The sequence below is a fragment of the Glossina fuscipes genome, unplaced genomic scaffold (genome assembly GCF_014805625.2).
Source record: "Glossina fuscipes isolate IAEA_lab_2018 unplaced genomic scaffold, Yale_Gfus_2 1, whole genome shotgun sequence".
In the NCBI taxonomy this organism is placed as follows: Eukaryota; Metazoa; Arthropoda; class Insecta; order Diptera; family Glossinidae; genus Glossina; species Glossina fuscipes.
The window spans coordinates 7389243-7405222 of NW_023998415.1; the positions used below are offsets into that span (position 1 = coordinate 7389243).

At 35.4% G+C, this 15980-nt stretch overlaps 6 protein-coding genes across 9 annotated transcripts in view; 1 reads left to right on the top strand and 5 right to left on the bottom strand.

Annotated features, from left to right (window-relative positions):
• Nucleotides 1-2023: 2023 nt before the first annotated feature.
• LOC119632651 (glycerol-3-phosphate phosphatase-like) lies at nt 2024-3246 on the bottom strand. 2 transcript variants are annotated; one of them, XM_038025666.1, is made up of 4 exons: nt 3135-3246; nt 2413-3070; nt 2146-2315; nt 2024-2062 (listed from the first exon to the last, which is right to left on the bottom strand). In XM_038025666.1, the coding sequence occupies exons 1-3, from the start codon at nt 3226-3228 to the stop codon at nt 2147-2149; spliced, it is 921 nt and encodes a 306-aa protein (XP_037881594.1). In that variant the 5' UTR covers nt 3229-3246; the 3' UTR covers nt 2024-2062; nt 2146. The 2 variants fall into 2 exon arrangements, with proteins under 2 accessions (XP_037881594.1, XP_037881595.1); XM_038025667.1 differs by having other exon boundaries at nt 2035-2066.
• Nucleotides 3247-3532: 286 nt separating this feature from the next.
• LOC119632648 (glycerol-3-phosphate phosphatase-like) lies at nt 3533-4992 on the bottom strand. 2 transcript variants are annotated; one of them, XM_038025662.1, is made up of 3 exons: nt 4769-4992; nt 4055-4670; nt 3533-3734 (listed from the first exon to the last, which is right to left on the bottom strand). In XM_038025662.1, the coding sequence occupies exons 1-3, from the start codon at nt 4932-4934 to the stop codon at nt 3551-3553; spliced, it is 966 nt and encodes a 321-aa protein (XP_037881590.1). In that variant the 5' UTR covers nt 4935-4992; the 3' UTR covers nt 3533-3550. The 2 variants fall into 2 exon arrangements, with proteins under 2 accessions (XP_037881590.1, XP_037881589.1); XM_038025661.1 differs by having other exon boundaries at nt 4055-4703.
• A 95-nt stretch (nt 4993-5087) lies between these two features.
• LOC119632647 (glycerol-3-phosphate phosphatase-like) lies at nt 5088-6574 on the bottom strand. The gene is made up of 3 exons (XM_038025660.1): nt 6268-6574; nt 5564-6209; nt 5088-5502 (listed from the first exon to the last, which is right to left on the bottom strand). Exons 1-3 carry the CDS (start codon nt 6440-6442, stop codon nt 5319-5321), a joined length of 1005 nt encoding a protein of 334 aa, XP_037881588.1. The 5' UTR covers nt 6443-6574; the 3' UTR covers nt 5088-5318.
• A 154-nt stretch (nt 6575-6728) lies between these two features.
• On the bottom strand, nt 6729-10059 carry LOC119632649 (glycerol-3-phosphate phosphatase-like). Of its 2 annotated transcripts, none has more exons than XM_038025663.1 (3): nt 8121-10059; nt 7115-7763; nt 6729-7058 (listed from the first exon to the last, which is right to left on the bottom strand). In XM_038025663.1, the coding sequence occupies exons 1-3, from the start codon at nt 8215-8217 to the stop codon at nt 6881-6883; spliced, it is 924 nt and encodes a 307-aa protein (XP_037881591.1). In that variant the 5' UTR covers nt 8218-10059; the 3' UTR covers nt 6729-6880. The 2 variants fall into 2 exon arrangements, with proteins under 2 accessions (XP_037881591.1, XP_037881592.1); XM_038025664.1 differs by having other exon boundaries at nt 6919-7058; nt 7122-7763; nt 8121-8933.
• Nucleotides 10060-11807: 1748 nt separating this feature from the next.
• LOC119632650 (mediator of RNA polymerase II transcription subunit 19) lies at nt 11808-13335 on the bottom strand. The gene is made up of 4 exons (XM_038025665.1): nt 12687-13335; nt 12504-12611; nt 12332-12443; nt 11808-12264 (listed from the first exon to the last, which is right to left on the bottom strand). The coding sequence occupies exons 1-4, from the start codon at nt 13041-13043 to the stop codon at nt 11921-11923; spliced, it is 921 nt and encodes a 306-aa protein (XP_037881593.1). The 5' UTR covers nt 13044-13335; the 3' UTR covers nt 11808-11920.
• An 854-nt stretch (nt 13336-14189) lies between these two features.
• LOC119632653 (dihydrolipoyl dehydrogenase, mitochondrial) overlaps nt 14190-15980 on the top strand; it is a 2550-nt gene continuing 759 nt past the window's right edge. The window contains 5 exon segments of the mRNA XM_038025668.1: nt 14190-14350; nt 14814-14957; nt 15020-15074; nt 15077-15402; nt 15463-15978. Of these exon segments, the coding sequence (XP_037881596.1) occupies nt 14306-14350; nt 14814-14957; nt 15020-15074; nt 15077-15402; nt 15463-15978 (1086 nt within the window). The 5' untranslated portion in view covers nt 14190-14305.

Below are 15980 nucleotides of genomic sequence, written 5' to 3' on the forward strand. Positions count from 1 at the left end.
CCACCGTTCCATTGTCTGCGCAGAGATAGTGATTTTCCATTAAAAAGCTGATATGAATCGCTTAGTTGATGGTGAATGCAAACGCTAATCGATCTGAGAATTGCGCTCTTTCAACTTGAAGTGACATTTGAGTGGTTCTGTTAAGGCTGTTGCTCTTACGACATTGCTGATTTTTATTATTTTTTTTCTACAAGGCGCATGTCCTTGCAAGACTTTGGTTTGATATTTTACAACAACAAGGAATCGATACGATTACAAACAATGCGGGAATTTAATTTGCACTGTAACCATTTACACGCGTCATTAATTCATGCATCCCAGCGTCGGTCGTTGTTCCGTCATTTTAGATCTGTACATGTGCTGCAGAGACTGGCACATGTAATGTTGTTGACGACTGTCAATTGCTGAGATTGCACCGGACTTTGTTAACAACAAAATGCGTTACCAACAACATGCAACATCTAGTTTCTTTAGATGTTCCAGATTATCTGTCGACTCGCTTTTGTCGTTTGCGTCGTTCACGTTCCATATGCAATTGCAAATACAGTGTTTTCGTGTACGCGTGCATTTCGAAACACGGTGAAGAAAATAATTAACTTTGTGATCGATGAACTTAGGGCCATTTTTGTTGTACATTTGCACACATACAACTAAACCTTATTCATGTATGAGATATGAAGGAATTTACCGGGCAGCAGCTACTTTACCGCTTATATATCTTCCCGCCTGACATTCTACGGTTCCATCGACATCACAATGATCACATTTTTCTGATTGCACGCCAAGAACTATCATATCGCTGCTTTTATTCACGTACTTACAAATGTATGCAATCCATTTAAGGCAGTTACACTTTTATCTGGTTATCGAGTTCGATGTCAACGGTTCGTATTCGGATCGTTCGCAATTTATGGCCATCCTTTACTGATCTTAATCTATATATATAAAGAAAATCCCGCGTTTGTTGTAACCTCCTCGAGGATATCGCTTAGAGCATTTCCCGTCTACCATTCACGGTGAATTTTGACTTAATCCATGCAACATATATTTCATTATAACTTGATGCAAATCCTTACGGACTTCGGCATGAGCCATGATTTCATTCGCCGGTAATTGTTCAGTTGTCTATCTTGCCAAACCGGATTGCGCGTGAACGTAGTGAACACTTCTGAATGTTCGCGTATGTACAAGTGCGATTAACGTACACATGCATATTATCAGGATGCTTATATGAACATTAACGAAATCATTAGTCTTTCAACTGTATTACCTGAACGTACTCGTCAGAGCAGAGAAACGTATAAATGTCAAACGTTTTGTTTCGATTTTTGATAAAATGATTCGGCTATTTTTTATGTTGGCATCTGCTTGTGTGTTTTACTTCTTATATTATTTTCCATTTCGCTTAATGTTGATTATAACATTGTCTGTTCTGCATTGTCTGTTACGGTGAAGAATTATTCCCTGTCTGCGAAATACATGCGTTAGCACAAAAAGTTGGGTATGGTAACTATTGAGGACTATACGAAGGTACACTGTGCGAAATTCAATCTAGGAATGCACTTCAGATAATGCCCGAATGCACAGGCTATCAACAAAAATCTGCATCTCTGGTCACAAAATTTTCGATTTCACATTATTTCAGCCCAAAAATTGTTGGAACGAAAAGCAGTTGTTTCAAGGACCTGCCCTATTTCCGTCTCTAAACATCCGTTAAAGCGGGTTCAGATTGCGGAATGAAAGATTATTGGGCTTAAATACCATACCGGCAATCTATAGTTTTCATCGAGCCCGATCCCTTCAAAGTTTCAGAAACCACCTCGCACCTGTTAGAGGTGAATAATCACTTTCTTCCTCCTCAAGAAACTACAAACTGTTTAAACGTTCTCTTGCACGCTTCTTAATATACGATACGCAGAAGTTGAAATAAATTCAAAACTAACTCGTTTTGCAAATTTGCAAACATACATATATATATATATATATATATAGCTCTTTCGAGATATACATATCTATGTATTTTACGAAATTATAAATTATAAATGAATACATTACGCGGATGCTGTCTTGGAAAAAACAAAAATAAAAAATAAAATAAAATAAAATGAATACTGATTCTGCGAATTTAATAACTGCTTCTCTTACATTAGAAATATTGTTTAAAATCGCCTAATGAAGGTATATAAAAGTCTGGGACATAGTGAAAAAGTTTCATCTCCACAAATTTCTCCACATCCTTCCATTGATAACGACCGGTTCCTACCAACAAAGTTGAGAAACCACAGTGTTTGCCGAAGACTACATCAGTCTTAACGCTACAAAAGCGAAACAAAGAAGATAAAAAAAAATTATCCTTCAATTTAGAGGAAACGAAAACTGCAATGCGATTAATTTAGTTTTCATCTGTCATACCAATCGCCTATCATTAGGGTCTTTTCCGGAATTATTAAGCCCTCGTTAATCAGTTTATCCGCCACGGCTCTATTCGGTTTGCCCATAATTAAAGCCTTGCGTTCCACACAAGTTTCCACGGCTGCTACCAAGGCCCCAGTATCCGGGACACTATGATGAGGATATTTAACAACAGCGTTATCATTGGTGGCCAAAAATATGCAAGTCTCATTTTTATGCAGAAAATTGCAAGCTCTTAACATTTTTTTATAAGAGAAATGTTCATCAAATCCGACAATTACTGCTTGAATATTTCCCTCGGCACTCTCTTTATCCACCATTTCAACTGTGTCTGATAAGCTGCGCTCGAGAAAATCAGGCCCCGTCCCAAAGAAATCGATATTCATGGCTGTCAACTCTTTGGCCAAAGCCTCGCCACCTATTACATAAGCTTTTCCCTCGAGTAGATGAGCTTTAAGGTAACTAGCCACAGAGTATGTGGGTGATATGATATTAGATTCGTTTATGCAAAAATTCATAGCCCGAGCCTTTAACCACAATTCATGCCGCGTCTTCGTGCTATTGTTTGTCACAAAGTAAACGTCTTTACCTTGCTCCAATAGAGCGTTAACCGTTTCCGATGTTAGTGGTATCTGCTGGTCATCGTACCAGAGAACCCCTGCGGAAAATAATTAATGCATTTTTCCTATTTAACGTGCACGATACGATATTGATCATCTTACCGTCACAATCCACTAAAATTGTTTGAAATGAATTGAACAACTTTTTCGTTTCTTCAGAATTTAAATTTAACAAATTTTGAGGCACAACAGGCATTGTTGTAGCGACACTAATTTATTGCTTTTGAAAGTATAATGAAAGGTTTCGCACAACAACTGCAACTAGGAGACTTACTTCAAAGCTCCCAAAACGAATAATAACTAAACGCAACAATAAACTAATCAAGTAATTTTAAATTGTTCTTGCTGCTCTGTCGCGAACCGTCATGAAGAGCAAATGGAAAAGAGCTAAAGTTTGCTTTCTTTTCAATATAAATTTCAATTGTGCTACGCTGTCAGACGGCGGTCTCTACATTCTTTGATAACTAACAATTGATTTGATAACATACAGCGTATACGTAAGAGCACACTCAGCTTTTTCAGTGATATAATATTTGCATAAGATCGCCGAATTTGGGTAAATAAAAATCCGGCACTTGTTTATATAATTCGGGATCGTTCGAATTTCGCCATTTACGCACATCGTCCAGACCGTGAATGCCGCTGCCCACAAGCATTGTATGAAACCCGCAATTATACCCAAATAATATGTCGATGTTACCTCTGCAAGAAGATATAGATAGAACAGCTACAATTTGTATACATACAAGGAGATATAAGAGGGTAAAGACAAAGAAGCCGTTAACTCCGCACAGAAATTATCTTAAAATAATACGAGTAATACTGCTTAAATAATAAATCGTTGATATGCATAATAGCTTATGTAAAAATTGCAATAAAATTTTTAAGTTTACTTAAGAGTTTAAGTATCAGAGAATGTCGCTGTAAGATTCCAAGCCTCCCTAACGTTTCTTGTCTTCTTTTTTTTTTTTATTTAATTTTAACGGAATGCTTTTTCTCTCTCTCTCTCTCTCTCTACCTACCTATCGCCTATCATTAGAGTAGTTTCAGGCCGCAATTCTCCACTTTTTATTAGGCTGCTACATAAGTAAGTACTAGGCTTGCCTATAATTGTAGCTGTGCGCTTGGCGCCGAATTCCACTGACCGGACTATAACGCCGGAACCGGGGCATATCACACTCGTGCGCGAAAATGTTTCATCAGTGTTTGTGGCTAAAAACAAGCATCGCTCGCCTCCCTCCAGATAATGTAGAGCTTTCATCAATTTTGGAAAACTGATGTGATCGTCAAAGCCCACTACCACAGCGCCCACATCACTCTCGAGTCGAATATGTTCAATGTATTCATCTAGAGTACAATTTAATATGTCTGGTCCCGTTTGGGTATGTTTAATATCTACAGCGTCCAGCTCTTGGGCTATACCTTCTTTACCAATAATGTATACAGTGTTGAGAAATTCCAAATCTTTAAGATAATGAGCCAAAGTATGAGCGGACGTTAAGATATTCTGAATATTAATTTGAAAGCCATACTGTAAAGCTTTTTTAAGTAAGCCTTCACGTGATCGCGTGGAATTGTTCGTACAAATATAACACTTTTTACCGCGCTCTCTTAAACAATTGAAAATCCTTGGCGAGTCTGAAACGGGACCATAATAAAGCCATAGAACGCCTAAGAAATATTCAAATTTTTATAACCAAGTTAATGAGGATATACTGGTACTGATAATTGCTCACCATCCGCATCGCACAATATCGTCTCCATAGTGTCGATAATATTTCGTGCTTCGTTTTTGCTCAATTTTAATAATTGGGTACAACTTTGCTTGTATTTTTGCAAATTTTTACTAAAAAAACGGCGAATCATCTTATAAAGACCTTCCCCCATCCTTCTTCCCACCATAGATACAATTTATCGTTGCTTTGTTGAAAACTTATATACAATTTTTTGTTTTTTTTTTATTTTTTATTTTCTCGTAAACGGGTCATAAAATATCTAGATATAAATCCTAAAAAAAAAAATCTGAACACCCAGTCATAATAAAACTTTTCAGCGTACAGTTGAAAAAGATCTGAAGGTTTTTACTTTTCTTTCTTTTTATCCGACTTTGTTGTGAACACATGATAAACAATAAAAAAACACGTGATTAACCTATTTCCTAATCTTATGTTTAAAATTGCTCTTATTCTCTCCCATGAGTATTGTTGTGCTTTGCTATTTGTTATTGTTGTTATTATCATTATTATTATTATTATTGTTATTGTTGTTGGCGTCGTTGTTTCTTGTTTAATCTTTCAATATTTTCATTAAATCTCCTAATTTTGGTAAATAAAAATCGGGTACTTGTTTGTGAAGCTCTCGATCAGTAGAATGACGCCACTTCTCTATGTCTTGTAAAGTATTTGTGCCACTGCCAACGAATAAAGTATAAAAGCCGCAATTATAGCCGAACAACACATCAGTATTACCTCTAAATGACAAATATTTCGTAATTTTTAGTATTATGTAAAAAAAAAAATTAATATACTAACCTATCGCCCACCATTAACGTAGTTTGTGGCTTAATTAAGCCATTCTTTAAAAGAGCAGCACAGAATTCTTTATTGGGTTTCCCCATTACCTTAGCGGGCCGTTCCGCGCAGGCTTCAATAGCTCTCACAAAACAGCCGGTAGCCGGCAGAATCATTTCACCAGCTGGATAACGTTCATCGGTATTGGTCGCCAAGAGTAAACAATCCGGTTTCATAAGATAACTGCAGGCTTTTGTTAATTTGGGAAAACTAAAGTATTCATCAAAACCCACCACTACAGCGCCCACGTTATCATTTAAATCTATGGTATTCATCATATCCTTAACTGTGCCTTTCATATCATCTGAACCGATGTCTAAATATTTAATCCCCACAGCCGCCAATTCTTTTATCAAACCCTCTCGACCTATAACGTAAACTAGTTTATCGAAACCCATATCCTTAAGATATTGTGCCAAAGCATGAGAGGATGATATAATATTATCGACCGTCACTTTGAAGCCCATGCCGCAAGCTTTCTCCATAAGAGACATGCGAGTACGGGTAGAATTATTAGTGCATATAAATGTTTTTTTCCCCCTCGACGTCAAAGCATTGAAAGCTTCTGGTGAACCTGGTATGGCGCGATCGTTAAGCCAAAGCACTCCTGTAAAAGACTAGCATCAGTGAATATTGTTCATTGTTAATACCAAATCGGTACTTACCATCACCGTCAGATATTACAGCCTCTAAGCTGTTGATGAATGCCCTGGCTTGTGCTTTTGGCAACTTTGTGAGATCTGTACAGCTCTGTTTGTACTTTTGAAACGTTTGCGTACTAAACTTTACACCATTTACTAATGATCGGTTAAAATTCGTAAATCTTTGCAAACTAAACATTTAATTCTTTTTTTTTTTTTTTTTTTTTTGTAAAAAAATGTACTTAAGATATTTGGTGATTACTTTATTTTAGTTAGTTTACGTTGTTTGCTTTCTTACACAACACACCATACGTATTATTAATCTAGTTATAAAGACTTCACTAATGAAAACAAACTTTGAAACCCTTACAAACACACAAATCTCAATTTCAAAAATACTCTCAAACTGTATCTCTCTTTCTCTCTTTGTTTTGTTAATCAGCAACCAACCAGCTGTTTCTGTCATTTTCATTGTCACCAAAGAAAGAAAGTACTCTACGTTAAGTTAGCAAACATTAGAAAAAGTGCTTTATAGTTTATTTCATTAATATATTTGAAGAGTAAAAAAAGAAAAGCTGATCACATAACTTTTTGGTTAAGCATACATTACGTAAAATTATAAATCTAAAAAAATCTCCTACATATATTGTAATAAATCTCCTAGCTTCGGTAAATATACATCAGGCACTAGTTTCAGTAATTCGTCATCATTAGATGTCTGCCAGCGCCTAACAGATTCAAGTGTGTGAACGCCAGTGCCTACTAATAATGTTTGAAATCCGCAATTATAGCCCAATAGAATATCAGTATTGCACCTAAAAGAGAGAAGGAAATTAAATTTATAACACTTTCTTATACTCTTACGTTGTACCTGTCACCTATCATTAAGGTTCGTTCTGGTTTAATAGTGCCATCATCGATCAAATGAGCACAAATAGACACATTCGGCTTACCAATAACCAAAGCCTGACGTTCCGCACATGTCTCAATGCAGCGAACTAAACTGCCAGTGCCCGGTATAACCATTGAGGGCATAGGGAACCGTTCATCGGTATTTGTGGCAATAAACAAGCAATCAGGATCATTGAGATAAGAGGCAGCCTTAGCGATTTTTGGAAAACTAAAGTGCTCATCAAAGCCCACCACCACTGCACCTACATTGTTTTCCAGTTTAAAGCGTGTGCTCAAATAATCAGCCAAATTACCAGTCATATGATCTGGCCCTACAGTATTATGCTTTATATTAAACGCATCTAATTCCTTGGTGATACCCTCAGAACCGATCACGTAAACGTTTTTATTGAAATCGCGCTGCTTTAAGTAGGTCGCTGTTGAATGGGCTGTCGATATAATTTCATTTTCGGTCACATTAAAGCCCATTTGCTGGGCTTTAACCAATAGCTCTTTCCGTGTCTTTGCCGAATTATTTGTACAGAAGAAAATCTTTTTACCCATTTCCTTGAATCGATTCATGACTTCTACGGAGCCATCAATTACATCACCATAAACCCAAAGAACTCCTGAATCATAAAAAAATATAAACTAGTAAGATATGTGTTTGCGTTTCTTTAGATTTTGAATGCTTAAAAATATGTAAAGGTTTATGTTTTATTTAATTTATATCTGATATATCAATGCTGTATATTTTATTATTTCCAAATAGCATGCTTAATAAACCGTAACCCTCTCTCTCTCTCTCGTAAACCTATTAATTGATGTAAAGGTCATTAGCAGAACACGTTCTAAGAATTTTGTACGCGTTCTTGACCAGTCAATAATTTCAATGATAACAAAGTTATGCAATATTTTATTTATTTAATTTCCTTTCTTATAAAATTTTCTCTTAAGAGTCTAATGTGAATGTTTTTTTCGTTTACCATCGCAATCTGTTAAAACAGCATCGAAGGAGTTTAACCAATTCATCAATATGCCGGCATTTTCTTCTAATAAAACTGTAGCCGAACGCGTAAACATAATGCAATTTCGAACGTTTATGATTTTATATTATTTTCAAATGTATTATACGGAATTGTTGCAATAATTTTTTACTCAGAAAAAAGTTACAATTTATTGATTTTTGCGATGAATTTAATTTTTTGCAAAATAACTGATACACAAACAAAAAAGTACACTCATACAAACATTTGTTGACAACAAGTATACGTTTTATTGTTTTTGTAACACACTGCTGTTTTTTGCGATTATCAGCCATTGTACAACGGCTATCGTCAAAAATTCGCCCGGGTATTTTCGACGATTGCGTAGTTCATTCTCTTCAAACAATTGTTTGTTTAATAAATCTCTTCGATATGAATAGTTTTCTATTATGAGTTGAGAAGTAGGAGATTTGAGAACAAAATTCACGCTCCATGTTGAGTTTTGCAACAATGTTAATCGGAACCTATATCGACTTAACATTATGTTTACTCAAACATAAATACAGCTGACAATTAGGTTGGTTTATATTAAATTGCGAAAAATGTCGAGAAATGCAAAGAAAATAAAAATGTCAGATTAGGAGCTTGCCTCGGTATAGCTAAAATCTAATGGAAGCGAAGCTTAGACTTAGACTTTTATTTCGATTTCCTTCGCATACGAAAAAGTATTTGGTTCGTAAGAGGACAATTATTTTCAAATTTATCTATTATTATTGCAAAATAAAGAAGATTTTTCATATTCATAAAAAAATTTTCCAAATTGTTAAATAAATAAAAAATATAATAGCGGCTACAAGGCAGCAGGTGCGCTAAAATGTGCGCTTTTTTTTATTGATATCTTCTCTTAATTGACCTCGAAATTTAACGCATTATATTTTTCACAGTTAATAACGGGTATTTCTTTGACTACATTTGAACAAATGACTAGAGTTACTAGAAAGTACTTTACAGATGGCAAAAAAGCCACATCGAATGGAATGGCGCGCGGATGACAGAAAATTCGAAAAGTTATAAGAAGAATTGATAAAACTAATGTTTGGATTAGTTTAATCATGTCGGACACTTTGCGCCAATCGTCGTAGTAGTCCGTATACTTTTTATAAAATCGACATACATTTATGTATTATTGTTAAATTTTATTAAATTTGACGCACAAGCTGCAGGCTATAGGGAGAAGGAAGAAAATGTAAAGATATTTGAGCGCAATCTTGAAAGCTTAACACAATGAATGCCTTTCTGTCGTGAATCGTTCACTCAAATGTGTACATAAGAGAATTAGTCGCGTACCTGAAAGCCAGCTTTCGTCTTTATATTCAACCGTTTTTGCCAAAAACTTGAACACAAAAGTGAAACCTTTATTCGTCATATGTGATTACCGCCAAGGTTTAATTGTATGTGCTTATACCTACTTGATCACATAGTTTGCATTATATAACTGCAAATTTTTGACAATATTTTAAGCTTGATATATATATTTGTACAGCCAAGCAAAGCAAAAAAAGGGAATGACATATATATGAAAATATATCAAAATCATATGGTCAATGATTGATGTATCATATGGTTTTAAAGTAGTCATTTGCATTTTTATTTCTTATTTTACTAGTCGAGGTAATCACGTAATTATATGTTAGATTTTAATTTCACATTCAGCCGTTTAGCAAAGACAGGAGAATAACTTGAAATCAAAGCGAAAGCAAATTTATGAATAGTAATAAATGTTTGAAATTTTTTCATTTAACATATGTGGAGCTGTTTTATTAGAAATGCTGGCAAGATTTTCTTTCGTTTTTGTTTTCTACTCTAAAATTGTAATGAGTATATGAAAATACAAGAGAGAATAGAGGAAAGAAATAGTCAGGAAGGCCAAAAAAAAACCCTCTTTCAGGCATAATCACGTATGAAAACTTAGACCTGCGCTTTCAGCTGGTTTTGCTATGTAGCTGAAAACGAAAGCTGGCTTTCAACTACGTGATTAGCTTATATCAGTACCCGTTAGAAAAACAACCTGCAAACACTTTACAATAAATATAACTTCATACGTTGACCACCTTCTAGTACCGTGGTCCAATGCTATTTCCATGATTTTACAAAATTTAAAAAGCTTCTTATCTCAATACAAAGGCAGTGGCATAAAGAAAATTTCCTCACAAATTGGTTTTAATAGAAAAGTAATGTGGACCTGTCAATGATTTTTAGCAATAACAAAGGATGAATTTGTTAATACGAAATAGTAAAATAAAATTCGACCACTATATTAGCTAATATTTTAAATAAATAGATAATGAAAATTATGAAAAAAGCATTTAATTAAATTTTAGTCTTTTTAAAATTAGTTATCGATCCTCCATGTTTAGGGATCTCTGGTGTTACTTATTTATTCATTAAAACTGACGCTTCAACTAAAGTTTGAAAACTTACTAATTGACTACATGAACCTGCAAATACTTATGACAATCTACGGAATGGTGCATTTTTAGATAGAAATAACTCTATGATGCGATAGCGGGCTTTTGAGCTTCATTTTACAAAGATTGACTCTTTCCCTCAAATCAAAGAAAGTTTTTTAGCGAAATACTCATGTAACAGCAACCCATGTGAAAGATTGCATGATTGAAATGCATTTGAATGTTCCTTAGATCAGCGACTGACCAGCGAACAAAGCTTGATCTGGTGCAACGGTCAGCTAGCAGTCCATATAACAGAATGTCAAAGAAGTAAGCATCTGGGTGAAGGGATTGTGTGGCTTTTATTTTTAAACAAAGCACCAAGCTGATGACTAGTGCGCCTTTTTCCTCTCTCATTCGAATGGCCGACGAGAGCCACATCGAAATTTTTAATATTGCTGCGCATATCTCTGTGGAAACATATCAGCTATTTGCAATCTTTAATGGTCACTATCCGAGCACTTCATCAAAGCGAAAATAAACAGTCATTGCATTGACCGAATTCAGCAGAGCCCAATATAGATTCCATATTTCTTGTGAGAGCCGTGTGTGGAAAAAACAAGGTTAAGCTGACCAGGCTTTCTGGGTACCTTTCTGTCACTTTTATAGTGTTGCGGTGGTTACAAGAAGTATGCACCTCTTTTATGCTTTCAGTTTTTGCGTAGAGAATTCTCATGTAGCTTGCTTTCAAAGAGAGGCGTCACGCAGCCTTATACCATTCTTGTCTAAACTGATGTGCATCGGTCGCTGGGCAGCGATGTGGAATTTTTTGCTGATACGATCAACTATTTTAGTAGTAGTAATTACACTTGGATACGAAACTATTAACTTATCTTAGTAGAAATGTAACCACCATTCTCGTACTACAATCAGCAATACACCTTTTTTGTCACTATTGGGGCGCTTTCGTTTCCAACTCTAAATATTCTTATGCTATTTCTTATTTATTTATTTTTTCTTCTTATAAAAAACGGATATTAATCTTATACGTTAAACACGAATTTTTTTCAAAATTGTTTTAATTAAGAAAAGAAAGCAATAAGGCTACATACAAGAAAAATGAGGATTACGTATGTTCGAAAATTATTAAGGCAGTTAACTACAAATACTTCGAATTAATTTAAAATAAACTTGTTTTGGAAGCTCTATTAAAAAAAAAAAAAAAAAAAAAGACAAAAGAAAAATCTAAGTAAACAAGATAAAAGTGTTTATATATAATAAATTTAATTTGGTTGTTTTCTCTTTAAATCGCTTTTAGGTGAAACGTGACTTAAAATTAATTTTAATTCTTAACTAAAACAAAGAAGCTTGCTGAGGCATTAACATGCTAGCAGGACCTGACATTGAAGTTAAACCAGACGTAGAAGCCAAAGCATTAGTTTGAGCAGCCGTGGTTAAACCCGCTAGGCCGGTTACATTGGCATTTCCAGCTGATCCAGAACCGACCGCTGCCCCACCCATAATGCTGGCTGCCGTAGGACCCAACATGGGTGAAACACCGCCGGAAGAGGGAGGCTCCGGACTGTGAGATTTCTTTTTGCGTTTCTTTTCTTTTTTACGTTTTTTACGCTCTTTATCGTCCTCGTGTCGCTTCTGCTTTTTGTGTTTCTTTTCATACGTTTCTAAACCAGAGGAATCTGCGTTGAAATAATTAAAATTTAATATCAAATTTTGAATAATCTTAACTTTCAATATTGAACTTACCCATTAGGTTTGTTTCTGGCGGTGCTGCTCCATCTTTGTGTTTGTGTTTTTTATGTTTGTTTTTATGTTTACGTGCGGGTGTAGTATTTAAGGCTCGGTATTGCTCAGGTAACTATAAGCAAGAACAAAATATTATACGATTTCAGAAATATATTTCAAAATGTAAACGTACAGGTCCCGGATGCAATCTAAAGCCAGCCAATTGCACTGCCGTTAAAGGCAATAATTCTTTACCTCCTATAGGTGGTTTATCAATGACACTGCGCAATGTGCTGTTTTCCTAAATATTTTCAAAAAAAAAAAAGAAAAGCCAAATAAGAAACTTTTGAATACGAAGCCTGTCCAATATAATTACCAAATTACTCATACTATCGTATATTCCCGGTAAATTTGGTAGAAATGAAGCCAATGACTCTTTAACCTTCTTATCTTTGAATTTAGTTAAGGTGTGGTGCAAGCCATATTCTGTCATTAGATCTTTATCCCCGGTCAATTCTCCTTTACCCGGTGGCTCTTTCATTGAATAGAATGGTCCTGTTTGTATAATCGTTGGCGTTTTGCCCAATGATATGGTTGCCTTCAATGTGCCCGATGAATCTTGTCGGGATACCACCGGTGAGCGACCACCATGAGGTGACGACTTTGGAGAATAGTTTGACTCCATTTTGCGAAATTGCTCGCCCATCATCATATTGCCGTAATTGTTCATCATGTTTATCGCTCGTTAAATTATTTAAGGTCTGTCCTAAGACAAGACGCCTGCCGTGTAGATGCCACGCGGAAACCGTTAACCGCAGCGGTATTTGAGCAAATAAATAAAAACTACAGCTTGCAGAATGCTCGTCGTTTTTTTAAAAGTTTTTTATTAGTAACTTGTGTCACTTCTCCCCTTGCGTGTATATTCTATCCACGCAGAAGCCTTCTCGCAAGTGTTTATTTTTAATTCTAAGCCTTTCTTTTTTAAGTTTTTTAATTTTATATACAAATTTAACTTGTGTTTCTCACTATATTTTTAAAAGATTTATGTTTTTGACGCTTTTATTCCAATATTTTCAATAAATTTTCAATAAGTTGCCTGGCCATCAATTGCCGTCCAATTAAACTCTTCTTTTTTCACTTTTTAGCATTGTCTATCCAGAGTTGCCAAGACCTCTATGTAGAGAAAAAGAAAACAATTATAGATTGTAAGAGTTTGGATGGCAAATGTAAACAAAAATTAAAATATGCAACAACAAACACACATGCTACTAGCTTCACACACAATATTTACAGCTTTACAACACCAAAACTCACATAGAGCTTTACAAAAAATAGTGCCCCCTAGTGCACTCCTAAATATAAATAACTATGCCCGAAACGTAATGTACAACATAATATAATACGTAAGTAAATATTTCTTTCTGCATTATTCCAGATTAAAAATTGCATTTGCTGTCATTAACCGTATATTAAGTCATTCGGTTGTATGGCCACACTTTTAATAAACATGCGTTTTTGATACAACGCTGTGTGATTTGTTCTTTATGGAAAGGAGTTTCACAGCTCAAGGATGCTGAAAATAAAATTCTACTTTCCAGAGTAAAATTTACTTTGTGATATACTATTTATTCCATTTCAATTTCCATATCAAAAGCATCTCGGAATTTCGTAATAACAAAGCAACGCAACAAATTAATAGATATATATATGAAAGTACACAGTTATTATAAGCAAACTAACTGAATTGAAAAGAGTTGCCAGTTCAAAATTGGAAATTAACACATTTTTTACAAATCACGGCGAATCCTTGGTTGTTGATTTGCTGAATAACGGAGAGGAAGAAGAAGAAGTTCCATTAAGGTTTTATTAAATTTTATTCTGGCACTGTCATCTATTAATGGTCATACGGTCATACATTTGTGGAAAAAAGCAAGTGTTCTACATCGGCCGATTATTGAGCGTGTGGGAAAATTTGATTAATTTCTAAAACAAATCATGCAGTGTACGCTACGTAATATTATAAATTGCTCTGTCCTTAAGGTGAGAAAAGCTCTGCGTTAAAGAAAAAACTATTTAACAATATGGAAAATTGGTTGTTTTCTCAGTGGTTATGCAATTGGTTAGTAAGATACATAAGAAGTAGAGATTGAAGCAATAGAAAGTATAAAATAAAAAGAAACTTTTTCAAAAACCATTAAAAGAAGTATTGTAATAAATACTACTTTCTAAAAAAAAAAAAAATTCAAAGGCCAAATTTTCTGAAAGTGGTTTTGTATCCCGTTAAAATATTGCTGTGAGATGTTATTAGTGTTGCCTTGCAAATGTCTCTTCAAAGTCTTGCAAATGATAGAAATTATAGAAGCGTTTATGCTGGTTTGCTTGTTGGTTGATGTCACACTTTTGCTGATAAATCCAATAAATTCAATTTATAAAGTGTTGCTCACATTTCAATTTATCCATCACTATTATCTTCTAAATACATATTTTGAAATTTGGTTTTTAGACTCCATTACGGTCCAATGGTTCTATTTTGGGGTCCTTAAATGGTCGTAATTATTCTTCGGAACATGAGGCGGACTTGGTTGTTATTGGTTCAGGCCCTGGTGGGTACGTAGCATCAATTAAGGCGGCGCAGTTGGGTATGAAGGTAAAGTTGAGAAGTTGTTCTTCCTAACTCAAAAATTAAAGTGAGTCCCACCGTTTTATTAGACTGTTAACGTTGAAAAAGATCCTACGTTGGGTGGCACCTGTCTTAACGTTGGCTGTATCCTTCCAAAGCATTACTCAATAATTCCCACTATTACCACATGGCGCACTCTGGGGATTTGGCTAATCGCGGTATTGTATGCGATGGTGTGCAACTAGATTTAGACAAGTTGATGGCTCAAAAATCGAATGCCGTTAAAGCTTTGACCGGTGGCATAGTACAGCTATTTAAGAAGAACAAAGTCACTCAATTAACCGGTTTGGGTACAATAACTTCTGCTAATGAAGTGCAAGTGAAAAATAAAGATGGCGGTGTGGATACAGTTAAAACGAAAAATATCTTGATTGCCACTGGCTCGGAAGTGACGCCATTTCCCGGTATTGAGGTAAGCGGTTAAAAGTTTTATATACTGTGAACATTAATATAATGTACTTATTCTTTGAAGATTGATGAGGAAGTTATTGTATCTTCGACTGGTGCCTTGTCTTTAAAGCAGGTGCCTCAGAAAATGGTTGTTATTGGTGCGGGTGTCATTGGTCTGGAATTGGGGTCGGTGTGGTCACGTCTGGGTGCAGAAGTCACTGCCGTTGAATTCATGGATACAATAGGTGGAGTGGGGATTGACGGTGAAGTCTCCAAGACTTTTCAGAAGATTTTGGCTAAGCAGGGTTTAAAGTTTAAGACTGGAACGAAAGTTTTAGCTGCCTCACGGAGTGGCAACAACGTCACCGTTCAGGTGGAGAATGTCAAAACAAATGAAAAAGAAGAGCTTACATGTGATGCTTTGCTCGTGAGTGTAGGACGTCGCCCTTTTACTGACGGCTTAGGCTTGGAGGCTGTTAACATTGTGAAAGATGAAAAGGGTCGTATCCCCGTTAATGCCAACTTCCAGACGGTGGTGCCAAATATTTACGCCATCGGTGATGTCATACAGGGTCCAATGTTGGCCCATAAGGCCGAAGA